The sequence below is a fragment of the Ursus maritimus genome, unplaced genomic scaffold (genome assembly GCF_017311325.1).
Source record: "Ursus maritimus isolate PB19 unplaced genomic scaffold, ASM1731132v1 scaffold_17, whole genome shotgun sequence".
NCBI classification, from domain to species: Eukaryota; Metazoa; Chordata; class Mammalia; order Carnivora; family Ursidae; genus Ursus; species Ursus maritimus.
This window is the reverse complement of record NW_024424119.1, coordinates 25477519-25505124: the sequence shown is the minus strand read 5'-3', so window position 1 is coordinate 25505124 and position 27606 is coordinate 25477519. Positions and strand designations below refer to the sequence as shown.

At 49.6% G+C, this 27606-nt stretch overlaps 1 protein-coding gene and 1 long non-coding RNA gene across 4 annotated transcripts in view; both read right to left on the bottom strand.

The window, feature by feature from the left end:
- Positions 1–11514, bottom strand: part of GLIPR2 (GLI pathogenesis related 2) — a 22486-nt gene extending 10972 nt beyond the window's left edge. The window contains exons 1-2 of one of the 3 annotated variants that reach the window (XM_040631596.1): positions 11194–11514; positions 3017–3134 (exon numbers count right to left, since the gene is read on the bottom strand). In XM_040631596.1, coding sequence (XP_040487530.1) covers positions 3017–3083 — 67 coding nt within the window. In that variant the 5' untranslated portion in view covers positions 3084–3134; positions 11194–11514. Of the gene's footprint in view, positions 1–2563; positions 2587–3016; positions 3135–11193 lie in introns of those variants that run through there. The other 2 variants (XM_040631594.1, XM_040631595.1) reach the window with 2 other exon arrangements.
- Positions 1099–1585, bottom strand: LOC121103080. Its single transcript, XR_005835213.1, has 2 exons — positions 1546–1585; positions 1099–1203 (listed from the first exon to the last, which is right to left on the bottom strand). It is a non-coding gene; the product is annotated as an uncharacterized LOC121103080 (long non-coding RNA).
- Positions 11515–27606: the final 16092 nt, after the last annotated feature.

The following is a 27606-nucleotide window of genomic DNA, read 5'->3' as shown; positions in this document are numbered from 1 at the left end:
CCTGGGGCCTGCCACAGACTGTGTCAGTGTCTCTGGAGAAGAGACCCAGGCACTGGTCTTTTTTGAAAGTGCCACAAAAGATGCCAATGTGTAGCCAGGGTGGGGATAAAGACAGCCTGCGGAGACAGAGATGGGGAAACTGGGCCCACCGAGGGTAGCGAGGGTAGCGACTTGCTCAGGGCTCCGTAAGGGGCCAGTGCTGGGACCAATCACCTCCATTGCCTGCTCCTTCCTATCCCTTCAGGGAGCCTTGTCCCCAGGCCCATCAAGGCCCACGGTCTGGGCCTGTGCCTGGAAAGGAGGCTGCAGGCTGCAGGCTCCCGCCTTGGTCAGGAGCATGCGCACACCTCTGCTGGAGGCCCGCTGCTCTGGGGAAACCAAGAGGACTGCAGGCCTCCCCAACTCCCAGGAATGTCAGGCCCAGGAGGGAGGGAGCAGTCATCCTCCGCTGGGGTCTGGAGAAAGCTTCAGAGGGCAAAGAAGCTCTCTCCAGCATTTTTCCTAAAAAGCCACGACAGAGCTGTCTGAGCCAGGAAGCTCAAGAATGTTTGGTCAGTGTGGTGGAGTCACCATTCCAGGCTGTGACCTTGGATGGAGGGATTGTCTTTCTCTCTCCCTTTTTTTTTTTCTAACATGGAAAAAGCTCAATTGCATTTTTCTGATGATAAAAGTGAATACACCAACACTTTAAAAAAGAAAGCAAAATGCGAAGAAAGTAAAACTGTGGCTGGGGATACTTGAGAGCCCACAGGGTCAGACTGAAACTCTGGAGGGAAAGGGCACAGAAATGATTTGTCTCCCCCACCCCCCATTCCTCAGGGGGGAGCTCTTCCGAAGGGGAGGGCCGGGCAGTCTGACTCATCTCCGTGGCCCTGGCACCCAGCGCAGGCCTGGCCCGGAGCCAGCCATCTGAGACACCGTGGAACTGCAGGCAGCCCCTGGGAGCACACACGCAGAGCCCCGGGGCCCTCTGCCTTCCCGGGCCGGGGCAGCAAGGCCATGGAGGAGGGTGCTGGGGCCTGCATACTGAAGTCCCGGCCCAGCTCAGAAGGGAGGGCGGTGGGGGGGGCGCGGGGGGGCAGCCAAGAAAGCGACCTACCTGTCTGATCGTAGGAGGCCCATGCCAGGTTCTCTCCGCACTGGCCACGACTGGACTCCGGGCTGTGCTTGAGCATCCGCGTGCTGGCCAGGGCCTCTGAGTACCTGCCACAGTCCGGGCGTCTCCTCAGAGCGGCCGCCCAGGGAAGCCCCAGACGGGGAGCCCCGAACTGCCGCGGCTGACCCCCGTCCCTGCCCCGGGCCGGCTGTGGACCTCGGGAGCGTCACACCAGCCTCTCTTCTGAGCCCCACAACAGCCCCATTTTACAGAGGAGCAAACCGAGGCTCGGGGAAACGGGCCTGCCTAGGTAAGTGGCTCAAGGGTTACTCGGGCCTGGCTGGATCTGCCCCCCAAAGCCGGGTCCTTCCCGCTACCCCACTGGCCCTCCACGGCCGCGGCAAGAGCGCCAGGAAGGGCCAGAGTCCCCCGGGGCGCTGCGGACTCACTGCTGAGCCTCCCGGTTGAGCTTCTTGCAGAGCTTCAGCGGGGGGACGCCGTGCTGCTGCCGGTACTGGGCCTTCAGGACCCGTTATTGAACTGCTTGGAAGCTGCCAAAATGACAAAACGGAGGCCGTGTCAGCGCAGAGAGAAGACCCGCACAGAAGCGGATGGTCCGGCTCCAGAGGGACGCCCGGCTCAACGCAGGCCACGCCGGGCTGCCGCTCCCCTTCGGCACCGCGGCCCACCGAGCCACCGTGACGCCTGCCCCACACCGCCGATGTCGCCCTCTGCGTCCTGCACATCTGCGCCGCGTGCATCCCGTGGGGCCACCTGGACGCTGCGAGGGCTCCGGGGCTTTATCCGGGGCAACGCGAAGGGGCTGAACGGGCACGAGGCGCGGAGGTGAGGAGATGGGTGTTTCTGAGAGTGTCTGCTGGCCGCTGAGGGGAGGCCGGGCTGCAGGTGCACAGAAGGTGTGGGGGCTGGGGTGGGCCAGGGAGCAACGGAACCGCCGGGAGAAAATGTGCGGAGACTGGGTATCTCAGACCGGACTTTCGGGGTGTGCGCAGGCTGGGGAGGGCTGGAGGTGGGGACCCAGGGGAAATAAGACTGGCTGTGGTGGGGGTGCCTGCGCTGTGCTGGGGAAACCAAAAAGACCGGGGCAGATAAAGAAGGGGACCAGGAGACGACAGCACTGGGAAAGTGGAGTGAGGGGACAGGGTGGAAAAGAATGTGGTGGTGGGGAGCAGGGTGGGGTCAGCTGGGCCCAGGGACGCAGTGAGGGAAGATGTGGAGCCTGTGCCCAATGGGGTCATGACCTCCGAAAGGACAAGCTCAAGGAGGCTGGAGTTAGGGAGAGAATAAGTCGGCGGAGGCAAGGTCACCAGTGGACGGAAGTCACCCCAGTTTGGGTCTGGAATGGAACCCCCTCCATCCCACACCCTCCATCCGTCTTCCCACCACTCTTCTGTCCATCTCTTGGTTCGTCATCCGTTCAGCAGCAGCCAGCCACCCATCACCCACCCATCGGTTCATCTGCCCTCTGAGCGCCTCCTCCAGTCCGGCTCCTGGATTGTGCGAGAGCTCCAGAGACACATCCACCTTGTCCTGCCCTCAGGGAGCTCACACCAGAAGGGAGACAGCCTTGTAAACAGACACCGGCAGAGTGAAAGGGCCAAGGTGTGGGTGAGCATAGGTCAAGAGGAACCTGGAGAAAAGAAACCTACCATGTGGCTGGGGGATCAGGGAGGTGGCCCCTGATTTGAGGCCCCAAAGTTGCCCAGACAGGAGCCAGTGAGGCTGACTGGGAAGGCACTGAGCGCCAGATGCAGGAGTCTGGGAGTGAGTCGGGTGGCTTATGAGTAAGAGCCACGGGGGCCCTTACACTGAGCGAGTCTCATCTGGCAGGGGCCTGTCCCTGAGGCTTGGCTGTGGGCAGTAAGGGTGCAAAGTGGAGGGTGAACAAGAGCCACTCACCTCCACCCGAGGTCATTCGCCGGCCGCCTTTCCTCTCCTCTGCTCTTTTCACCCCAGAGGCTGACATGACCCAACAGGGAGTCTTCTTCCCCTCCCTTGGCCAGATTCCCCAGGTCTCCTGGGGGATGTGAATCAAATCCCACAGGGTCACTGAGGAGATGCAGGGGAAGGAAGACCGGGGGCGGGGCTTGCCCTCAGGGAGCTCGGGGCTACATGCGGCCCAAGAGAGGTGAGGCGGCTGCAGGCCATACCCTGTGGCCGGTGGCAGCTGAGCCGGCCCAAGGGGGTTCCAATCACCTGAAGAGTTAGGCCTCTGGGGCCCAGCGGGGCAGTTCGGTGAGGTCTGGTCACAGCAATGCGGGCAGGGGGAGGCAGGGCTGACCAGGATTTGGGAGGCTGTGGCTGGGGTGGGGGTGGGGTGGGAGGACACCGTGAAGGAAGGGGTGATGGTAGCTGCTTGCTACCATCTTATCACCAAGACAGAGGTGGAGCTGCAACCCGAACCCCTCAGGTCTTTGTGGTCAAGACAAGGGCCAAATCCTTGTTGGTGTGAAAGATAAAGATTTCAGGTTTATGGGAGGGAGGAGGAAAAGGGAAGGTAGTGTTTAATGGGCAGAGTGGCAGATTTTCAGGATGGGAAAGTTCTGGAGATCTGTCGTACAACGACGTGAATGTCCGTAACACCACTGAACTATATACTCTGAAACGGTTATGATGGTAAATTTTATGTCCTGTGTTTTTTACCACGGTAATAGAAAAGATTTGGGGTCGAGTATGTTAATGTGGTATTTGGAATAACAGAGTCACCGAGGTTCTTGAAGAATACCTCAGGTGGAAGCCATAGCGACCGGCGGGAACCAGAGGGGTTCTAGCTGATGAAACGCAAAGGAGTCAGCAAGGTGGCTCGGCTGCCAGAAGCCCACCGGCTCCCCAGCAAGGCACTGCTTGTTCTGCGGGAGCCAGTGTCCAGCTGGATTGCCTCACCCGGCCTGGCCCTGGCCTTGTCTGAAGTGTGTCCACAGGTGGGGACCAGGTAGAGAAGGCGCTGGAAATGGGTCTTATAAGGAATGATGGCAAGTACTGGGTCTGTTCATCCTGGAGAGCAGACTTTGGAAGACACAGAGGAGACCTCTGATGAAGTCTGGGGCTCCAAAGGGCAAAGTCAGGGCCAATGGGTGGAAAGGACAGGAGAATAGATTTTAGCCCAGCCTAAGAAAGATCTTTCAAAGCTTTCCAATAACTCAAAGAGTGATCTCACAAGGTAATGAGCTCTCCAGCACCAGGGGAATACAAGCAAGTGGCTCTTCTTAAAAGGATTCGGACCCTGGAGGCCAGTCGGATGACCTTCAAGTCCCTTCAATCCTGAGAGCCCAGAAGGTCCCATCAGGCTGGGGTGAGAGGAGACAAGTGAATGGCTGACCTCAGACTTCTAAGGAGTTCAGAGCTTCTCTAAGGAGATGGAGTGATCATAAGTGTATGTGTCTGTGCAGGGGCAGGTGTGGGTGCACACGTCAAGGCAGCAGAGGGACCCCATCTGAGGGACAGGCTTGGCGAGGCCCACACTAATGTCCCTGCCAGCGCTCATGTCCCCAGCAGGCCACAGGGGGACATCACAGGTAGTGCATGGGACTGAGTGGCATGGGCAATGGGGACCACCAATGTCCCGGGGAAGGCTCCCTGGACGAGGCAGGGCGGAGGCAAAGGGGGCACAGAAAGAGCCAGGGCAGACCAGGGAGCTGGTGGATCTGGGGCTATGGGGAGGAGGGGGAGATACAGGGAGCAGGTGGGTAGCCAACGTGAAGCCAGTTTAAAGGCAGCTCTGAGTGCCGGGCTCAGGTCGCACTGGACCCAGTTGTGCCGTAGGTCCTGCAGTCTTTTTAGCAGAGAGGGACGTATAAGGCTGCTAAAAACTAGGTCACTGCACTCCCAGAATGTGGGAAGTAAAAAGAAACAAAAGTGAAAGTTCCCGTGCCCAGTCTAAGCTTGGTGCCCAGAAGCCAAGGCTGGTCACTGTTGCCAGCGGGGCCAGTGTCCTGGGCCAGGGTTTCCAGAAAGGAGTCAGGAAGACTTTTTGGTAGGGGAGCCTTCTCTCCCCACCCCCCAGCCACACTTCTGAGGCCAGTCCCTGCCGGGGTGGCTCCTTAGAGCAGGGCCTCAGCCTCCAGGAGGCAAGATATCACTTGTGAACACACCCAGCAAAAGGCACGCCTTATTCTGTAGAAAAACCCTAGAACACAGATAAACATTAAGATTAAAAGTCGAAGAAACCCACCCCTCCCCACATCAGGCAGGGAGAGCCCTCACAGACACCCCACACCCCACAATGGGGGGGGGTAGGAATGATGTCCTTACTTTGTAGGAGGGTAAACCGAGGCTCAGAAAACTCCTACAGGCTCGGGGTGCCAGCGCAGAATGAAGGAGGCCCTTTCTCCTGCTGACCAACCATTTCTAGGGGCCAGGCCTGTGCGTGATCTCATTTGCTTACTGCCACCTTTTGTGGGAGCCCCCACTACTGTACCTTTTTTTTTCTGGTAAGGAAACTGAGGCTCCAGAAGGGGAGTAACCTGCCCAAGTTCCTACAAATGGTCCAGGGGTAGTAGACCCACGAAGAGGGAAACCCTGTCCTTAACCCCATTCCACCCCCGAGGGCCAGGAGACAGAGGAAAGCACACAGAAGAGACAGCGGGGTCACCAGATCCAGGAGGAGGAACAGGTCCAGTGAGGCTGGGCCTGCCAATCTCTGAGGAAGAGGAAGGAAGAGGAGAAGAGAACTTTCTCAAAAGCCTCCTCTGTGCCAAGCCGTTTATGGACAGACCTGTCTGAAGGGCCCCAGATGAAAATCAGGAGCTTCGGGGGCTGGGTGTGGGGCTTTAGGTCAGAGCGGCTGGAAGGGAGAAGCAGCTGCCTGGGCATGGCTCCCTGTGGCTGAGGGGCCGAGTCAGGGCTGGGCTGTCTCCACCGGGGGAGGGGGCGCTGAACCGGGACGGGGCTCTTGAGGGTCCTTTGGGGCCCAGGCTGCTTCTAACTGCGGGATAAAAACTCTGGTTGTGCCACTCCTCCCTCGGGTTGTTGGCTGGGACAGCCTCCTCCCTCAGCGTTGGTCCTCTTCTGAGGCCTCTCGGGGCCCAGACTGACTCATTTCTCTGCCCTCTCCAAAATCCCCACCAAAGAGGCCCATCAGGGGTCAGGGCAGAAATTGTGGACAGGCTCCTTCCGTCCCCTTGGCAAGAGGCTAGAAAGCGACCTGGTCCCATCTTTGGGGCAAAGCTGGTTTTGCCAGTTTATCGGGAGGAAAAATTGTAAGCTTAGTTAAAAAAAAAAAAAAAAAAGGAAAGGAAAGGAAAAGAAAAGAAAAGAAAAGAAAAGAAAAGAAAAGAAAAGAAAAGAAAAAAAAAGAAAAGAAAAGAAATAAAAGAATGAGTTCCAGACAGGTAGCCTGGATAGTTCCTGCTCTTTCTGCCTGGGTTCCAGGAAATTCAAGACCAGCTCTGCTTTTTACTAGCTGTGCGATCTTGGACAAGTTGCTTAATCACTCTGTGCCTCATTTCTCCCATACATAAAATGGGGAGAATAGTTTCTACCTCACAGGGTTGTTGTGAGAGCTAAATGACTTAACCTATGAAGATGCTTCAGAAGAGTTCTGGAACACAGCAAACAGTTCCTAAATGTCAACTGTAATTATTATCATCATTATTGGGCAGAGACACTTTGGCCTCTGGCCTTGGGAGAAACTGCCCTGTCAAAGCCTAGATTTTAGGGGCGCCTGGGTGACTCAGTCAGTCGAGCCTCAGGTCCTGATCCCAGGATGGAGCTCCATGTTGGGGGGGGGGGTCCCTGCTCAGCGGGGAGCCTGCCTGTCCCTCTCCCTCTGCCCCTCCCCCAGGCCTGTGTGTGCTTGCTCGTGCGCTCACTCTCTCTCTCCCTCCCTCCCTCAAATAAATAAAATCTTAAAACAAAACCTAGATTTTTTTTTTTTTTTACAGATTTTTATTTATTTGACAGAGATAGAGACAGCCAGCGAGAGAGGGAACACAAGCAGGGGGAGTGGGAGAGGAAGAAGCAGGCTCCTAGCAGAGGAGCCTGATGTGGGGCTCAATCCCAGAACGCTGAGATCACGCCCTGAGCCGAAGGCAGACACTTAACGACTGTGCCACCCAGGCGCCCCTAAAACCTAGATTTTAAAGCGAGCAGAGACGCTGGTATTTAAACTGGTCTCAGACATTTGCAGGGTGAATGAGCACATGAACAAATGAATGGAGCCCTCACAGGAGCCCCCAGAAGGCAGTAGGGTGGGAGCCCTCTCATTACAGAGGAGGAAACTGTGGTTTTGGGCTGGACATGTGAATTGCCCAAGGTCAAACAATGAGTTCCACATTAGAGCCCGATCTAAGAATGTCCCTCCCTTCGCCTTCCCCCCTCCCTCAAATCTCGCACACTTTCACTTCACAGACGTCTTCAGAGCTCTCCCTAACAGCAAAATGACGGACAACGAAGAATTGCCCAATGCCGACTGGGAACAAGGATGTCCCGGAGCACTGGCCCCAGGCTGGCCCTCTGCGGGCAGACGATAGTCCTTGAAGGACTGCGGGAGCCCGGGAGAGCTCGATCTGGCCTGCAGAGTGGCCGTGCCTTCTCCGCCCTGCCTCCCCGCCTCTCTGGCGCGCTGGTTCCCCATCTGTGTGAAGGAAGGATGACATCTGTGGTTTTCAAAGTATCTTCAAAGCAGGAAACCCTTTTTTTTCAACTGTTCCCCCCTTTCTTTTCAATAAAATCAACATATGAAAAATGGAACTGCTGGAATGACCTGGTCCACAGTCTTCCCTAGCTGAGGTGTGAAAGCCCCCGCTTGGTAGAAAATTCCTGGGCTAGTGGGTCCCTAAAAGGTCTTCTGCTCTCCTGTCCTCTGGTGCTGGGAGATGTGGGTGGAGGGACACTAAGATTCTTAGAGGTAACTACAGGCTGTGTAGAGGTCCCTACGGGGCTGGAATCCAGGGTGAGAAGCAGGTGGGGAGCAGGTGGCAAGGGATCCATGCGGTAGAGGGAAAAGCACACAGTTGGGAAGGCAGAAACCCAGGTTCAAATCCAGGTTTGTCCACTTACTGGTCAAGATGTGACCTTAGGCAAGGTACTCAACCTCTATAAACCTATAAAATTGGTAATACCTGCCCTGTAGCGATGTTAACAAACGCTGGTAACACGTACACAACACCTAGCTCCAAGTCTGGCATGCGCCAGGAGCTTAGTAATTGGTAATCATTATTATTAGGAACCAGAGGATTCTACGTTGCCCACTGCCTTTCTTCTCTGCCTCCATCACACTTGCTGCAAACTGAAGCCCAGCAGGGAGACCAGGGCTAGGAGCAGGTCCTGGGAATCTCTAAGCACTGGGCCAAGTGTCTTCTGGAATTTAAGCTGCGTCAGTTGTGTGATACTTTTTCAGCAATGCCCACAATCCCAGGTAGCTCTGAAGTATATCTGAGGTTAAAAATTAAAAAGAGATTGGCCCCTAAGCAGTGATGAGGAAACTGAGGCCAGGCAGAGGCAGGGGCTGGCTCCTTACCCTGGTCTTTCTGGAACCACATAAAGCCCCTGTGCGGATAAGTATTAGTGAGTGCTATGGGCACTGCAGACACAGAGAACCTCAAGGCAGGGCCTGTGTTGAAGGCCCATGGGGCTTGGGTCACTTAGAAAAGTTACTTTCTCTTCGGAACCCTTAGGGGAGCCAGACACTGTCCTGGGGGCTCACAGTCTTTGGGAGAGCCAAACAAAATGCATGTGCCTATGAGGGAGATAGGCCTGGACCAGCATTCTGGAAGGTCCACGGGTATGTGTGGTGGGTGTGGGCATGGGGGTGATGCCTGCCTGAACCAGCTCTTCCCGGCCTCTGCCCTCCACCTCTGAGAGCGGCCTGACTGCACCTCTCTGGTCTTCACCAGCCTGCACCCGGACTCACCCTGCCGGCCCTTCCCTCATGTTCACAGTAAGTGGGTCACCAAGTCTGCTTCTGGCTACCATCTCAAATATCCATCTCCTCGCCCTCTGCAGTCCTTAGATGCTTCGGTCATCTCTCTCCCGAGTGACCGCAGTAGTCTCCCCGGACCCCTCCTCTGCTCTCCCCGTCTTAGCCACCCTCCACCCTGGCACAACTTGGGCTTTCAGATCAATGTCTTTCAATGGCACCAGAGGTCCCATGGGTAAAGTCCAAATCCCCAAGATCCTCCAGGAGGTTTGATGGTCCCCTCCGCAGAGGAGAGTTCTCCCTCTCCTGATCTCCCACCACTCTCCACCTGCACCTGCCTTGTGACTTGAATCACTTCCCACCTCTTACTGGAGTCTATCCACCCCCACTTCAATCAGCTTTATGATTCATTTCACGATCCAAATGAATACTGCTGAGGACAGAGTAACCCGTGCCCTCCGCAGCAGGGGGTATGCAGCCTGGCACACAGCTAATAGATGGTGGGATGGGGGAAGGAGAAAAGGAGGGAAGGCGGGAGGGAGGGAGGAAGGGATAGATGGATGAACAGATAGAAGAACGGGCATACAGCTGAATATCAGAAGTTCCAGAAGCCAGAAACACTGATACAAATGTGGCTTTGGAGAATTTGTGGGTTTTCTCCTAAGGTACACAGAAAGGAGCTGATTTCTCAAAATGCTTTTTCACATCTGCCATGCTCTTGCCTCATCACCGCCCATCACCCGGTTCTTGAACTACATGACAACGCCTCATGTCATCTTTCCATACCGGAGAGCATATGGGCCACCCTCACTGTACAGATGGGGAAACTGAGGCACAGAGAAGGAAAGAGCCTTGTTCAAGATCACCCAGCAAGTGATTAGCAGAGCCAGGGCTGAAAGCCAGACCTGTCACAGCAGGTCAGGATGAACGCCAGGGAAGGCCACTTACCCCCAACACCAGTACCTCATGAGTCTGGATCTCGAGAAGAGATTTAAGGAGGCACCCAGCCTCACCCACCCGGGGAGGACAGCCCCAACTTCCCATGAGCAGGACTTCTGAACTCTGTGGGACAGCTGTTCACTGAGAGCCTCCTGTGCGGTAGAACTATGCTGGGGTAGACTGGCCCCTGGCACCCAGCAGGGAGGAGTCTGTGGGAAACAGGTCCATGGCTGGGGTAGTGTCCCAAGCTGACTGCTGGGAGGGCTGCAACAAAGAAGACGCAGAGTGGGGCCTGTCCCGGGCGGGGGGCGGGGGGGTCAGGGAGGGGCTCCCAGGCCCAGCTGAGCCTAGAAGGATGGAGAGGATCTGCAACCTCAGCAAAGTGGGAGAGGCAGAGAGGTGGTGGTGAGCGCTGGGAGAGGGAACCCAGGGGAAGGGACCAGCGTACCAGCCTCCTAACAGCTGCGTGCAGGGGGAGGTAAGGGGTGCCGATTAACTCCCCGAGGGCCCCAAGCCCCACGGAAGAGTGCGAACACTTTTACCTCCAGACAATGGTATGAAAGGTGTTAGAAGGTGACAGGACAGATCTACACTTTAGAAAGTTCACCCGGACAGCCACAGTGGTGAGGATGGGCAGCGACCGGTCGGACATAAAGGGGAAGCGCGAGTGTGTACCCGGGTGGAGCCAGACTGAGCCTGGCACACAGCCTGGCACAGAGGGGGCGCTCAGGGGAGGAGGGACAACGACGAAAGAAAAGGATGCTCAGAGCTGTCCTCAGGAGGGTTGGTTGGGAAGAGCTGTTTTGCAGCAAGAGATGCTGTCATAGTTTGGAGGCTTTTTCCAATTCTAACTCTGCTCCAGAAACAAAGCAGAAGCCACGCCTTGGCCGGACGCTGAGCGCTAATCCCATCAGCGCCTGGAAACCCTCCCTGACGCAATCTCTGGCTCGCAGACAGGGGGACCCTCCCTCGGTCTCTCCTTCCCTCCCTCTCTCACGGTGGCCCGACGGCCACCCCGGCTTCCTGGCTGCCCCGGAAACTGCCGGCGCGGTGCCTCCGGGTGCTTTGCCCCGCACACCTCTCCATCCCGCACCCGGGGTCCCGCAGCGCAGCCGGCACCCGGGGTCCCGCAGCGCAGCCGGCGCCCTGATCCCGCGTGGCGGCGGCCACCCCAACTCCCCGGGGCACCAACCCGCCGCGGGGCAGGGTGAAGGCGGGGGTCCCGCGGCCGAGGCTCTCCAGCCCTCCCCGCACCCGCCCGGCCGGCCCGCGGGCTCACCTGACTTGCCCATGGCCCGCTCGGCGCGCTCCCCGGCTCCCGCCGCCGCTGCGCTGTGCTGCGCTCTCTACCCGACCCCGCGCAGCTGGACAGCGGGGGAGGAGGCCCGGCGGCCGCAGCCCCTCCCCCGGCGCGGCCCGGCCCCCGCCTTATAAGGCAGCGGCAGCTGCAGGCGAAGGCGCCTGGGGCCACCCCGCCGGCTGCCCGGAGGAGGCGCCACGCGCCCGCGCGCCTCCCCGTCCGGCTCGGGAGAACTCGCCTCGCGAAGGGACCCGCTCGACTGTCCAGGGCTCTCCAGGTGTGGACTGGGAGTTCGGGACCTCCCGGATCTCAGCCTCGAACTGCCCCTCTCGGGACGTGGAATGGGGGTGCAGAGGGAAGACGCTAAGGCGCTGCGAGGACCGTACTGCTTACTGTCGCGGCAGGATAGACAGTTCCAGACCGCATCACTAGGGGTCAGGGTGTCTCCCCACTTCGGCCTGACCCCCACAAACACCTCAGCCAAATCCCCCACCCCTGAATCTGGCTCCAGACCTGTCTCTTCCACTCCCTAACTTCATCCCATGCTCCAAACTAGACTTCTCGTTATTCCCTAAACATGCTGCGAAACTTCTTCCCTCCTCGCCTTTGCTGGGCCTGTTTCCCCAGCCTGGGTGCTGGCTCATCTCTGCCCATTCGAGTCCTACCCATCCCTCAGGGCCTTTGGGTCCCTTTAACTTCCAGAGGCCCCCACCTTTCTTGACTTAGGGGGCAGTGGTCAGTACACACCTGGCACCAGGAAGACTTGGTCTCAGTCATGGCCCCACCCCTGTGTGAGAATAGCACTTGCAGGAAGACATGGCCTGGGTCACCTGCGTTACTCCCCAGAGTAACTCCTAAGTAAAGGAAGCTAATTTTAGGTAGGTCCTTTCAATAAATGGGCACTGAAGTGAACTGACTTGCTGATTAGACAGGGAGAATTTGCAATATCACAGGCTTCAAATGTCCAGTAGGACGATGGTACTCTCTACTTCCTCCCCCTATGTCAGACTTTCCAACTGTGGTAGAGTGTTAGAGTGGCCCACCCTAAATCAAAGGGATTTTTGGTGTTAGGTGAAGATCCAACCCATTGTGTTCAATGCCCTCTCCCATTTCGCCAACAAATCCCCATTGAAATGACCAAACACACCCTGTTCCATATCAACTCTAGAATCTCTAGAAGGTTGTCTCCGTTGTAAGGAAAATTTCAAGGCCCTGAGTGGAGACAGCTGAGCACAATGGAGCCACTCACCGCCTGCTGAGAGGGACCACTGAGTTTCACTCCCATTTCACCCCCATACAGAGATGAAGGTGGGCTTGGCGGGGGCGGGGAGGACAAAATCCAAACTTCAGTGGCATCTTTGGAGTCTGTGTGGGGTGGGACGCTGTGGGCTGTAGCGCTGGCCTTAGCAGCGGGCTTGTGGAAGGGACAGGGTGCTGAGTGGGTTAGGGCAGTGCCAAAATTGCCCCCTTTCAAGGGCTGTGGGCTGGTTGGAGGGGGAGCCACTGCCCAACTGATCCCAGCCGGTGCCCAGGAAGCAGAGATGAGAGAAATGGCAACAAAGGTCAGGCACAGGGAGTGTTTGACCCAAGTCATCACTTCTTTTTTGTTTTATGCCCTATTTAAGAACTCCTTACCTACTCAAAGATCATGAAATATTTCTATGTTTTCTTCTAGAAGTTCTATTTTTTTGAAGATTTTATTTATTTATTTATTTAGCGCAAACTGGAAGGGGGGCAGAGGGAGAGAGAGAATCTCACGCAGACTCCACCCTGAGCTAGAGCCGGAAGTGGGGTTCTATCTCACAACCCTATCATGACCTGGGCCGAAACCAAGAGTCAGATGTTGAACTGACTGTGCCACCCAGGTGCCCCTCTTCTAGAAGTTCTAAAGTTTTAGCTCTTACAGTTAGTTTTAGCTCTTACATTCATTCTGATTATGGTGTGTAGTATGAAGTCAGGATTATAACTCGCTCTCCCGTTATCTGGCATATGAATGCCCAATTGCTCCAGTATCATTTCTGGAATTGGCTATCTATATGTGGGCTCTCTATTCTGTTCCATTGATCTATACACATATTTATACACATATTTTTACACTAATACAACCCCATCTCGATTGCTGCAGCTTTTTATTAATTTTTTTTTAAGTAGGCTCCATGCCCAGTGTGGAGCCCAATGTGGGGCTTGAACTCACAACAGTTCAAGACCTGAGCCAACATCAAGAGTTGGACACTAACTGACTGAGCCACCCAGGTGCCCCTATAATAAATCTTGATATCAAGTAGTGTAAATCCTCTTATTCTTTTTCTTTTTGAAGTTCTTTTGTTCATTTTACTTTATTTTTTTTGTTTTGTTCATTTTAAGTACTTTGCATTTCCACATAAATTTTAGAATCGGCTCATCAATTACTATAAAACAAACGACCTGCTGGGATTTTGATTGGGATTGTCGTGAATACATAGATAAACTTGGGGGGGAACTGACGTCTTAACGATATTGTGTTGCTGGTCCATCATCATAGTGTATCTTTCTGTTTATTTATATCCTCTTTAATCTATGTTTTGTGGGGTGTTTGTTCTGTATTTAGTTTTTTCTTCTTGTAATGTCTTTTTCAGATTTGGGGATCAACACTGGCTTTATAAAAGAAGTTGGAAAGGGCTCTCTCTACTATTTTCTGGAAGAGTTTGTATAGAATTAGTATTATTTCTTTCTTAAATATTTGCTACAAATCATTGGTGAAGCCATGTAGGCATGGAGGTGTTTTCATTCTTTTTTTGGGGGGGGGGAAGGTTTTCAATTACAAATTCAGCTTTATTGATAGAGATGGAGCTCTTCAGATTGTTCTTTTCTTCTTCTGTGAGCTTCGGTAACTTATATCTTTTAAGAAATTTGTGTATTTCATTCACCGAAGTGGTGGAATTTATATGTGTGAGGTTGCTAATATTGTTATCCTTTAACTGAATGATGTCTAACGGTGACCCTTTATCATTTCTGATATTGTGCCTTCTAAAGGTTTGTCAACACAGTTGATCCTCATTATTTGTGCATTCTGTATTTACGAATTCACCTACTTGATAAGATTCATTTGTAACCCTCAAATCAATACTTGCAACACTTTCAGTCATTGGAAAACATGTGCAGACATTGAAAAATTTGCATTGCCCAACACATAAATTCTCAGTTGAGGCGGAACAAGGAGACGCCATGAGACAGCTCTCATACTGCAAACAAATATCCTTTCCCGAGTCTGTGTAGTCCCAGGTTTGGGGCATTTTTTTTGTTTTCTGTTGGTGATTCTGCTGTTTAAAATGGTCCCCAAGTGAAGTGCTGAAGTGTTGTTCAGTGCCCCTAAATGCAAGAGGGCTGTGTTGTGCATTATGGAGAAAACTTATGTGCCGGATAAACTTTGTTCAGGCATGAGTTCGAGTGCTGTTGCCCATGAGTTCCTTGTTCATGAATCAACAGTATAAATTAAATAAGATGTCTTTAAACAAAGACACATAAAGCAAGGCTATTACTGATGCACCGACAAAAATGTTGCAGCCAGAGGCTCATAGGAACCTAACCCTGTATTTTCCCTAGTAGCAATGGGTCAGTATTCTCTAATGCGGTGTCCCTTGCAATTTTACAGAACATAACTGCTGCAAATCATGAGAATCAATTGTACTATGGATCTCAAAAAACCAGCTTTTTGTTTCATTGATTTTCTCTATAGTTTTCCCATTTACTATTTCATTGATGTTAATATTTATTACTTTTTTTCCCCATTTACATGGGGTTTAATTTGCTCTTATTTTTCTAGAAGGGGGAAGTTAAGGTCATTTTTTTCTTTCTTTTTCTTTTTTTTTTCTTTTTTACAATTTCTCAATTGCTTTTATTGGCTTCTCTTTGCATGTATTCTTTTTTTTTTTGCATTCTTTTTTATAGTACATCATTAGTTTTTGATGCAGTGTTCCATGATTCATTGTTTGCGTATAACACCCAGTGCTCATCACAACACGTGCTCTCCTTAACACCCATCACCCAGCTACCCCATTCCCCCCCTTCCCCTCTGAAACCCTCAGTTTGTTTCCCCGAGTCCAGAGTCTCTCATGGTTTGTCTCCCTCTCTGATTTCTTCCCAGTTTTCCTTCCCTTCCCCTATGATCTTCGTGCTATTCCTTATGTTCCACATATGAGTGAAACCATATGATAATTGTCTTTCTCTGCTTGACTTATTTCACTTAGCACAATCCCCTCCAGTTCCATCCATGTCGATGCAAACGCTGGGTATTCCTTCTTTCTGATGGCTGAGTCATATTCCATTGTATAAATGGACCACATCTTCTTCATCTGTTCATCTGTTGAAGGGCATCTTGGATCCTTCCACAGTTTGGCTATTGTGGACATTGTTGCTGTGAACACTGGAGTGCAGGTGCCCCTTCTTTTTATTACATCTGTATCTTTGGGGTAAATACCTAGTAGTGTAATTGCTGGGTCATAGGATAACTCTATTTTTAACATCTTGAGGAAACTCCATACTGTTTTCCAGAGTGGCTGTACCATCTTGCATTCCCACCAACAGTGTAACAGACTTCCCCTTTCTCCACATCCTTGCCAACATCTATTATTCCCTGTTTTGTTAATTTTAGCTATTCTGACTGGTCTAAGGTATTTCATTGTGGTTTTGATTTGTATTTCTCTGATGGCTAGGGATGTTGAACATGTTTTCATGTGTCTGTTGGCCATTGGAAGTTAAGGTCATTGATTTTAAGACCTTCTTCCTTTCTAATATAAGCATTAAGTGCTATAAATTTCCCTCTAAGACTGTTTTTAGCTGCATGTCACTAAATTTGATATGTTGTGCCTCCGTTTTTATTCAGTTCAAAATCATTTCTAATTTCGCTTGTGACTTATTCTCTCATGACTTCTAGGTTATTTTAAAACGTTATTTACTTTCCAAATATTTGGGAAATTCCAGATATCTATTATTGATTCTCACTGTAATTCTATGTGGACAGAGAATATACTTTGTATGACTTCAATCCTTTTTTACATTTACTGAGAATTATCTTATGGCCCAGAGTGTGGTTTTATCTTGGTAAACATTCTGTGTACACTTGAAAAGACTGTGTGCTGTTGTTACTGGGTAGAATTTCCATAAATTTCAGTTAGGTGAAGTTGATTGATAATGTTGTTCAAATCTTTTTTATCCTTCCTGATTTTCTGTCTACTTAGTCTATCAAATACTGAGAGAGGGATGTTGAAATCTTCAGCTATAGTTGTGGATCTATTTCTCCTGATATTCTAGTAAGTTCTGCTTCATGTACTTTTAAAAAAAGTTTTAATTTAAATTCAGTTTAGTTAACATTTACTGTATTATTAGTTTCAAGGGTAGAATTTAGTGATTCATCAGTTGCATGTAACACCCAGTGCTCATTACATCAAGTTCTCTCCTTAATGCTCATCACGCAATTACCCCATCCCCCGACCCACCTTCCCTCCAGCAACCCTCAGTTTGTTTCCTAGAGTTAAGAGTCTCTTATGTTTGCCTCTCTGTTTTTATCTTATTTTTCCTTCCCTTGCCCTATGTTCATGTGTTTTGTTTCTTAAATTCCACATATGAGTGAAATCATATGCTATTTGTCTTTCTCTGACTTATTTCACTTTGCATAATACCCTCTAGCTCCATCCACGTCATTGCAAATGGAAAGATTTCATTCTTTTTGATGGCTGAGTAATATCCCATTGTATATGTAGGCCACATCTTCTTTATTCATTCATCTGTCAATGGACATCTGGGCTCTTTCCATATTTTGGCAATTGTGGGCATTGCTGCTAGTAACACTGGGGTGTACGTGCCCCTTCGAATCACTATGTTTATATCCTCTGGATAAATACCTGGTAGTGCAATCGCTGGGTTGTCGGGTAGTTCTATTGTTAACTTTTTGAGGAACCTCCGGACTGTTTCCCAGAGTGGCTGCACCAGTTCACATTCCTGTCAACAGCCTAAGAGGCTTCCCCTTTGTGCACATCCCTGCCAATACCGGTCATTTCCTGAGTGGTTAGTTTTAGCCATTCTGACCGGTGTCAGGTGGTATCTCACTGTGGGTTTGACCTGTATTTCCCTGATGCCGAGTGATGTGGAGCATTTCTTCATGTGTCTGTTGGCCATTTGTATGTCTTCTTTGGAGAAATGTTTGTTCATGTCATCTGCCCAGTTCTTGACTGGATCTTTTGGTTTTTGGGTGTTGAGTTTGATAAGTTCTTTATAGATTTCAGATACTATCCCTTTATCTGATACGACATTTGCAAATTCCTTCTCCCATTCTGTAGGTTGCCTTTTAGTTTTGTTGACTGTTTCTGTTGCTGTGCAAAAGTTTTTTAACCTGATGAAGTCCCAATAGTTCATTTTTGCCTTTGTTTCCCTTGCCTTTAGAGACATGTCTAGCAAGAAGTTGCTGTGGCCGAGGTCAAAGTGGTTGCTGCCTGTGTTCTCCTCTAGGATTTTGATGGATTCCCATCTCACATTTAGGTCTTTCATCCATTTTGAGTTTATTTTTGTGTATGGTGTAAGAAAGTGGTCCAGTTTCATTTTTCTGTCCAGTTTTTCCATCACCATTTATTGAAGAGATTGACTTTTTTCCCATCGGATATTCTTTCCTGCTTTGTCAAAGACTAGTTGACCATAGAGTTGAGGGTCCATTTCTGGGGTCTCTATTCTGTTCCTTTGATCTATGTGTCTGTTTTTGTGCCAGTACCAAACTGGCTTGATGATTACAGCTTTGTAATAGAGCTTGCAGTCTGGAATTGTGATGCCTCCAGCTTCGATTTTCTTTCCAATATTACTTTGGCTATTTGTGGTCTTTTGTGGTTCCATACAAATTTTAGGATTATTTGTTCCGGCTCTGTGGAAAATGTTGATGGTATTCTGATAGGGATTGCACTGAATGTGTAGACTGTTTTGGGTGCTTCATGTACTTTGAAACTGTTTATTTATTTATGTATTTAGTTTTTAAGATTTTATTTATTTGACAGAGAGAGAGACAGCCAGCGAGAAAGGGAACACAAGCAGGGGGAGTGGGAGAGAAAGAAGCAGGCTCCCAGCAGAGGAGCCTGATGCGGGGCTCGATCCCAGGACTCCAGGATCACGCCCTGAGCCGAAGGCAGACGCCTAATGACTGCACCACCCAGGTGCCCCGTGAAACTGTTTATTTGGAGCATAAACATTGAAAATTCTTGTATCATTTTGATAAATTAACTTATTATGAAAGGGCTCTATCTCTGTTAATATTCCTTCCTGTGAAATATAGTTTGATATTAATGTAGTCATTAAAGCTTTTTAAAATTAGTACTAGTAGATTCATCTAATTTCTACCCTTAAACATTTTTTCCTTGTTTCAGCAACATGGGATACTATTGTTTCCCATAGCAGAATGCCATTTGGCCTTTATGCTTCATAGAATTATAGCTTTATTGGCATAAAACTTGATTTTGAGGGGTGCCTGGATGGCTCAGTTGGCTAAGCATCTGCCTTTGGCTGGGTCATGATCCCAGGGTCCTGGGATCGAGCCCCACATCAGGCTCCTCACTCAGCAGCCTGCTTTTCCCTCTCCCTCTGCCCTTCTCCCCTGTTTGTGCTCTCTCTCAAATAAATAAATAAAATCTTTAAAAAATAATAAATTAAAAAAACTTGATTTTGATGTATTTTGAAGGTTATGTATATTGAGAAGTATAGAAATATATAAGATGAAATGTGTACACATATGCAAAAAATGTATACCTTTTGCTTTATTGCGACATTGTTCACACTAAGCCCCTTGTAATTGAATGCTCTGTAAATATAAAAATACAAACTTCATGTGAACAATGTGTGTCCTTGGATAAGTTATTTGACTCAGTTTTCTCCTCTGTAAAATGGGAATAGTAATAATACCTCCCTTGTACAATGATTGTGAAGATAAATGAGCTAATACACATAAAGTGCTTAGAACAGTTCTTTTTTTAAAAAAATTATTTGAGACAGAGAGAGAGAGCATGTTCAAGAGTTGGGGGTGGTGCAGAGGGAGAGAGAAACTTAAGCAGATTCCACACTGAACATGGAGACTGACAGGGCTCGATCTCATGACACTGAGATCAGGGCCCTGAGATCATGACCTGAGCCAAAACCTAGAGTTGGACATTCAACCAACTGTGCCACCCAGGCGCCCCAGAACCATTCTTGACACAGAACAAGCACTATAGAAATGTTTACCACTACTTCACCCTTTAACTTCTAGCCAATCTGTTTCATTACATTAAAAATGGACAACTATAGTTGACAAGATGTAGTTGTATCTTTCTTTTTATCCAGTCTGACAATATCTGCCTCTTAATTTGTGTTAGGTCATTTAAACTTGATCACTTTATTTTCAAATTTCTAGGGAACAAATACAAAAGTTGACCCCAATAGTAGGCCTTAAACTAAACCATGATAAATTCCTAAAAGTAGAACCATTTAGTTAGTTAAATTTTCTGAGCATGACGTAATAAAACTAAAACTTAGTAACAAAAGGTTAACTGTAAAATTTTGAACCATTTATACATTTTTTAAAAAGTCCCTCCTAGAGCACTGAAAGGCAAAATCAAAGCAGATGTTCCGAGATGAATGACAGTTAGAACACGAACTGTAATGTTTAAGAGTGTGGGGCATAGGCATGAAGTCATGTGGCCATCGTCCAAGCTCTGGCTCTGCTCCCCGCTGACGGTGATTCTGATCCAGGTGTTGATATAAAGATAATAATACCTATCTTGGAGGATTTTTATCCAACTAAATGAGATGACACTTAGCACTCTTTAAATGTCACTGTTTACACTGTGCATGTAACATTTCCTGATCACAATTTAGATATGTAAAAGGGAACTCTTTCTCTGTCTAGATCAAGTCCAAATTCTACTGATGGCAGAAAACATACACTTGAACACTGAAGGAAACTCCGTCACATCTACTTAGTCTCTTAGGGATTGATACTCAAGCAATCCAGAATCTTTCCTGGCTCTCTTCACATTTCTGGGTCAACTTTTCCAGACTCAGATTCCTGGGCAGGAGCATCTGGTAGAACCAGGGTCACATGCCTTCACACAAGCTTTCAGAAAAAAAAATAGAGAAATGAATGTCTACCCTCTTGCAGCTTCCATCATTAGGTACAAGATCTTTTACGCTCAGATAGAGACCCCTCCACAAGCTGAGCAGCCTAAACCCAGCAAATGTCGACCAGATCTCTCTTTCCAGAAAAAGGCACTTTGTTTTTGTCCTAAAATCTGTTTCCCCACAATGTGCTGCATCCCATGACTCAGCCTTTCTCAATCTGAGCTCTTACATCGTTATAAAGTCTTCCCCATAGTTTAAGACTCAAACTATGCTTTAAGCCCTTCAGGCGTTGGCTCTTGTTCTGCAGAGGTTTTTAGAACAAAAAATTCACTGTAGTAGCTCCACGGGTAGAAAGCCATAGCAACTAGAAATTAAAAACCTTGGCAGAAAATCTCCTTATTTTATTCTGTTATACTCTCTTTATTACTGTTGTTAGAAAATATATGGGATGCAGCCAAAGCTGTACTTAAAGGAAAATACACAGTATAATAAATATGAGCATAAGCTTTAAGTTAGGCCTGGGTTCAAAATGTCCCTGCTCTGTTACTTGCCAGCCACGTGACCTTGGAGAAATTCTTTAATTTCAAGGCTTAGTTGCATCAACTATAAATGATGTTAATAATAATACAGTTTGGTACACCTGGGTGGCTCCGTTGGTTAAGCGTCTGCCTTTGGCTCAAGTCATCATCCCAGAGCCCATGGGATGGAGCCCCATGTCCCACTCCCTCTGCTTGTGTGCTCTCTCTCTTGCTGACAAATAAATAAATAGATAGATAGATAGATAGATAAATAAATAATCTTAAAAAAATAATATTACAGTTTCTCTTTGAACAGCATGGTGGTTAGGGGCACTGACCACCGCCACACAGTAGAAAATCTGTGTATATCTTTTGACTCTCCAAAAACTTAACTACTAATAGCCTACCACTGACCAGAAGTCTTACCAATAACACAGTCGATTAACACACATTCTATATGTGATATAATATATACTGTGTTCTTACAATAAAGTAAGCCAGAGAAAAGAAAATGTTTTTTAAGAAAATCATAAAGAAGAAAAACTACATTTATAGTACTGTACCCTATTCATAAAAAAAAAATCCACGTGTAAGTGAACCCACTCAGTTCAAATCTGTGTTGTTCAAGGTCAACTGTATTTGCTTTATAGACGGGTTGTGAGAATTGCGTGAGATAATTCCTTTAAAGCACTTAGTACTATGCCTGTGTGAAAGGAATCCTCGGACAATCTTGAGAAAGTGGTTCAGGAAACTTTTTGGTCATTCTTGGCCACTTGTCACACGGCTGTTCTTCCAGCAGAAACTGTCAGGAGAAGAGTGTGACACCCAAGGCTCAAGCTGGGTTGGTCCCATGTGATAACAGGGGTAAGACATAACTGAGCATGGAGTGTTTTCTTAGAGTTTACATTTTGCTGATTTGCAGTATAGTATTCCTGATAACATATAGACCAAGTTTATCTCTCACTGCTCCAAATGAGAAAGAAAAGCTGTAATTAGATGACATCACTGTCAATCTTGGACAAGCAAGAGGAAGGTCAGAAGGTAAAAGGGAGAGAAGTAGTCACCACATTATCTCCACAGAGCTAAACTGTAGACGAGTCTCTTACTGCCCTCCCTTCCTGAGAGAGGGAACTCATCTGAAAGCCAGTAAGGAAACTTCACCATCAAAGGGCTGAGAAAAGTGTATAGTGACTTACTCTTACTTAATCCTTTGATTTGAAAATAAAGGGACTTTAAGGAAAATCCCTTCTTACTGATACCTGTATTGTTATAAATTGAATGCTTGTGTCCCTCTAAAATTCGTATGTTGAAACCTAATCCCCTGGGTGATGGTATTTGGAGGTGGGCCTTTGGGCGGTGATTAGGTCATGAGGGTGGAGTCCTCATGAATGGGACTAGTACCCACGTAAGAGGCCTGAGAGAGTTCCCTCTTCCCTCTGCCATGTGAGCACACAACTAGAAGTCAGACGGTAGCTCAGAAGAGGGCCCTCACCAGAACCCGACCTGCTAGCACCCTGATCTTAGACTTCCAGCGTCCAGAACTGTGAGAAATAGGTTTCTGTTGTTGATAAGCCACGCGGTTGATGGTAGGTTGTTATAGGAGCCCAACCTGACTTACACAAGTCTCCTAGAATTCTGAGCCTTATGTTTACTAAGTTACAGAAACAATCCTATTACCTAATTTGGGGCCTGGAGAGAGAAGGCTGTTCCTTGATCTTCGATTAAAAAAATGCCTCTAAAATGGCCTGAAACATGACTGATGGTCAATAAATCTTAAATATTATTATACTACTTACTTTAAAAGAAAAAAATAAACTAAGTGTTGGATGAAAGGAGCTAGAAAAATTTAAAAAATTAAGAAAAGAACCATAAACAAATATTGAACTATAGCTAATGAATGAATACTAAAGTATTTGGGGGCAAATGTATTGATGATTACAACTTACTATGAAACACATAAAAAAAATAAGATGGATGGATAGATGAATAAATAGCAATAAAGCAAATATAGCAAAATGTTCATTGAAGAACCTCAATGGTGAGTATATGGATTTTCACTTTCAAATTATAAGGTTGAAATCTTCCATAAGATTCAAATTATAAGGTTGAAATCTTCCAACGTGGGGGCACGTTGAGGATAGCAACGACAACAGCACCGCATTTTAAAAGCACTCAGGTATAGACTTACTTCCGCAGACCCGGGACCACGTCCGTTTTATTTTGGGGACCATACCCCTTCCTCACAAGGACGGCCCGGCTGTTGCAGCAGCAAAGCGCATACTCACTCCCCGAGGGCTGCTGGCTCCTCGCCCAGGAGCGTAGGCTGATCCGGAGGGCTCCCCGGCGGCGCAGACGGTCTCCAGCGCGGCTGCCTGAGGGCGGCGTTGTGTGAGTCAAGAAGGTGCAGAGGGCCCGGACGCGTTCCCCATCGGGGTGGGGAGAGACGCTGGAAAATGGAGGCGTGAAGGGCCAGGAGGGGACCCAGGACGTGAGCGGCGTCAGGAAGGAAGGAGCGCGCCGGGGTCGCCTCCAGAGCGTGAGGCCGAGAGGCCCTCGCCACCTTGGGCGCCGCGCCCGGTGGGCCGATGCAGCCCCATGTCCTCCTCCTCCGACTCTCCATTGCCCTGGACGACTGTGCTAGCTTCTCTTTGCTCCGCTTCCTTCCCTAGGTTGACTCGGCTCTGCTGTCCCTCGGGGAGGCGGGCCTGCCTTGTGACAGCAACGGGCCCCCTCGTCCTCAGGTGTGTGCCTGGGCTCAGCGAACGGCGGGACGGCGGCGCGGACGACATGGCGGTGGCTGCAGTGCCCGCCTGTGTCCAGGGAACCACCTCACCGCTGTGGGCTTTCAGCTCACACCCGCACTCTCCCTGCACTTCCGTACACTCTGCGCGCACCTCTGGAGCTAGTCCCCTACCGAGCCTTCCTCAAATGATCCTAATCGCGGGGGCCACGTGTTTTCCTGCTGGGCCGGGACCAACATGGAAGCTCACCTGCGGGCTCAGGAAAGCAGCTACTCACATCTCCAGCGGAGCTCGCTGCCAGATCGGTAGGCGGAAGACAGCAGAGGGGGTACTCAGGGAGAGGGTAGCATGTCACCTGATTACCTGGCAGGGTTCTGGCCAAGCTGGGGCTTCCATCCCGCAGGAAAGTGCCAAACCCGCAGAGACAGCAGAGACATCCCTAAGCTGAAACCAGGTTCCTGAACTTCCCCTCCCGGGGCTGTGAGGTAACCACCTCTGCCCCCATGTGGACAGAGCCGGGATCCTGCCCCAATTAGATAGAGATCTTCCTACAGAGAAAGCTCTAGAAGGATTCTGGACTCACTGGTAGAAGCAGGGAGAGGAAGGTGCATTGTGGGTAACTTTTTCCTTTGTTTATGTTTCCAGTGCACGTGTTATTTTTTGTAATGAGAAAACAATACAGTGGACTTCAGTTTGGGAAAACAAAACTGTTTGGAGTTGGGGACAGGGGTGTTAGCATGCTTCCCCACATGAAGGCTTCCTCCCTTACCCTTGCCTCCCACGAGCCTAAGCTTTTGAGAACCTAACTCGACCTTAGACTTTGCATGTGCTATCTCTGCACACCATTTTGCTGTGGGCCTCTGAGAGACCAAGATGAAAAGCACTGCCTAAACCATCATTAAAAGTGCTAGAGAGCTTTGTCAATTACTCTCATGTTCCTGTTGCTCTTTGGACTTGTTTATCAGACCCCACCTAGTGTGCCTGCCTTGTCAGTCTGACCTGACATTGAACCTAGTTCACTCTGCCCACCCCTGGTGTCCACCCTCGTGGAGCTCTCCCTCATGGCTGGCTCCATCCCTGAGCAGCACAAATCCTGCGCCGTTGCCTTGTGCCAGGGAAAGCCCAGACCTGGCCTCAGGCCTTGGCTTTGCCCTGACTTGGCTGCACGACCCTGGGACAGTACTTCTGCTCTCTGGGACTGTTTCCCTCTATGTACAAAGTGGAAATCCACCCTCCAGCTCCAAGATTGCTGTTTTGGGGAAAGGAATTTCCCTAGGAATGATGCCTCTGCTGTCCCTTCCCCTCAGCTGGCAGGGCTCACAACTCAGGCCTCTTCCACAGCTAGCAGGCAGGGGGAGAGGAGTATTCTGGAGCAGGGCCTCCCATCCCTTTGAGAAATACAGCAGCCTCTGTGTGGGTGTGGGGATTTGACTCCCACCAGCCCAGGGCTGAGGGGAAACCATTAAACCAAATGAAGGAAAATAAAATGTCTTCTATGGATTTTGTGTCAAGGCCATTAGCATTGTTGGCAGGCTTAACTTTCTTCCCATGGTGGAACTGAAACAGGCTGAGGCTAAACCCCGAGAATGGAGGCCAGGTCCAGGGGAAGCCTGGCACCTGGCTCAGTCAATGTCTCCTCAGTAGAGTCCAGGATGCTCACAGGACGGAGGGAGAGGAAGCACAGCTTGATAACGAGATCAGCGGATGATCTCCAATCAAAGGTCTCTTGACACTGAAGTTTGATGCACACCAGAGCTATCCAGGTCAGTGAGAAGAACCAAGACGGCAAGGGCAGAGGCTCTGGATGCCATGCTGGCCTAACATCAAGGCCAGCACATCTGATCTGCCTGATACCTCCCCTTCCTAACTTGTCAGCTCCCTCTTCTGTCACTGGGACCCACCCAAAGCTTCTGTACTTTTGTTCAAACTGTACCTTTTGGGGCGCCTGGGTGGCACAGCAGTTAAGCGTCTGCCTTCGGCTCAGGGCGTGATCCCGACATTATGGGATCGAGCCCCTACATCAGGCTCCTCCGCTACGAGCCTGCTTTTTCCTCTCCCACTCCCCCTGCTTGTGTTCCCTCTCTCGCTGGCTGTCTCTATCTCTGTTGAATAAATAAATAAAATCTTAAAAAAAAAAACCAAAAAAACTGTACCTTTTACTGAAAATGCATCTCCTAAAGTCATCTGGCAAAGCCTTCCTATTTCTCTCAGGCCCAACTCAAATCAAACCCTCTCTAAGAAGCCTGCTGTCTTCTCCTTTCTCTCCTCCTCCTAACCCCTCCCAAGGCACACTAGACAGTGTACAGACCACAACTGTACAGACTACAATGAGATTACCTACTCCTGTCTTGTATAGGCAAACCATAACTAACGGCTGTGCCACTCAGGAGATCTTAGTTGACAAACCTTCTTACCAGAAACGAATGTCCCAAAGCTTGTATTAAAGATGTCCTAGTGACTGTGACTGATGCCAATAGTGACACCATGCCAAGCTCACCAGTTCACTGAGAAGTGAGCCTAGGCTGGAGGAGGCCAGAGAGGCCTTTGTGTTGGATGTGGGATTGAAGTTTTAAAATAACCCCGGAAGAGGCCTGAGAAATGAAATGAGGCTGTTTGGATAACTGGAGGTAATACTGACGATATGGACGCAGATGATGTTGATGCAGGGTTCTACCGCCTAGCTGCAGACAGGGGTCCTCCTAGCACAGCTAAGGGCAGTTCCTAGAAAAGTAAAACTGTTTTTGTGTTTACACCCTAACAGGCTGAGCCTGCCAAAAACTCGTTTTATCTTGAGGCAAATGCTGTTGGTGGCCTTTGCCTTCCTACTTGCCTTCCTGGACTTTGACTCGGCTTTGGCAGCCGAGTGTACAGACCCTGACTAGCTAGCTATAGTCATGCTGCTCCCCGGGGCTGGTCGTCTAGGGCCAGGAATACCACCTGATCCTGACCCAGGAAGCACAAGGGACAACTGCTGAGGGATTTCTGAGAGATAGTTTTCTTACTCATAAGAGGCACTGGCAGCGAAAGGAAAGGCACTTGTGACTCTTGTCTTTCTTCTTGCTCAGAATGCTGTGCTTGAAGCTCAGCTTAGAGCTGAGACAACCACCAGGAAACCATGACACAGCTGAGATCTACCACGGACACAAAATGAGGAGGTGGTGGCGTGAGTGACATACCTGTGCTGTCCGTGTGCTACAGAAGAATGGTGACCTGGGGGAGATCAACCATTCAGTGTCATCCAATGACAAGCCTTAAGCCCGGGTCCTCTGTCCTGGAGCCCCAGGAAGCTCCCTGATAGAGCTGGTTCCGAAGCGAGGCATCCAGGAAGCAAGGAGAATCTTCCTTGAGCTGGCCTCTTTCTTTTTGCACTAATGGATTTCAATTTCCTGCACTCATCACAGACTCTCCTCTTTGTTCCCATTTTTGCTCTTGGTATAACAAACATATTATTAGTCACTTTGGGTAATTCCCTTTCTCAGTAGGTCAGCCTTCAGAGCACCCCCGTGGTTGTTACAGGGCTCTGGTGACTGACAGGTGTAACACCTCCAGGTGTGTGCCCAGCCCGAGGGCGAGGCATTCCTGTGTGCTCCCAGGTTAAACTGGTTTGGGGGCTAAAATGGCCTGTTAGAGAGATGCACACTTCCCAGGGGACACATCTGGCAGAAGGCCTCTTCTAGGAAAAGGGTTATTTCCTGAGAGAAATCCGTTCCATCAGGTTGAGGTGGGACCGGAGCTCCCCTGCCTTTCCTTCTCTGCCACAGAGGTGGGCGTATGACTCTCTTGGGGTCCATTCCTGCCCAATTACTTTCTGTAGACTGGACAGGGAGCAATTTCATTTGTTTTTCTAGTATCTTGGTTTCATTACCTATGGCCATAGGAGCCTCTGGATCTTTCTCTGGGAACTATTTTTCACGTGGTTATCTCACCTTCTAAATTGTCCTCCTACAGAACCGTGTCCTCCTGAACTTCCAGGTCCTCCCTGCTAAAATTATTGGGGCACAGGAACCTCGTCTTTCTCCCCCCAC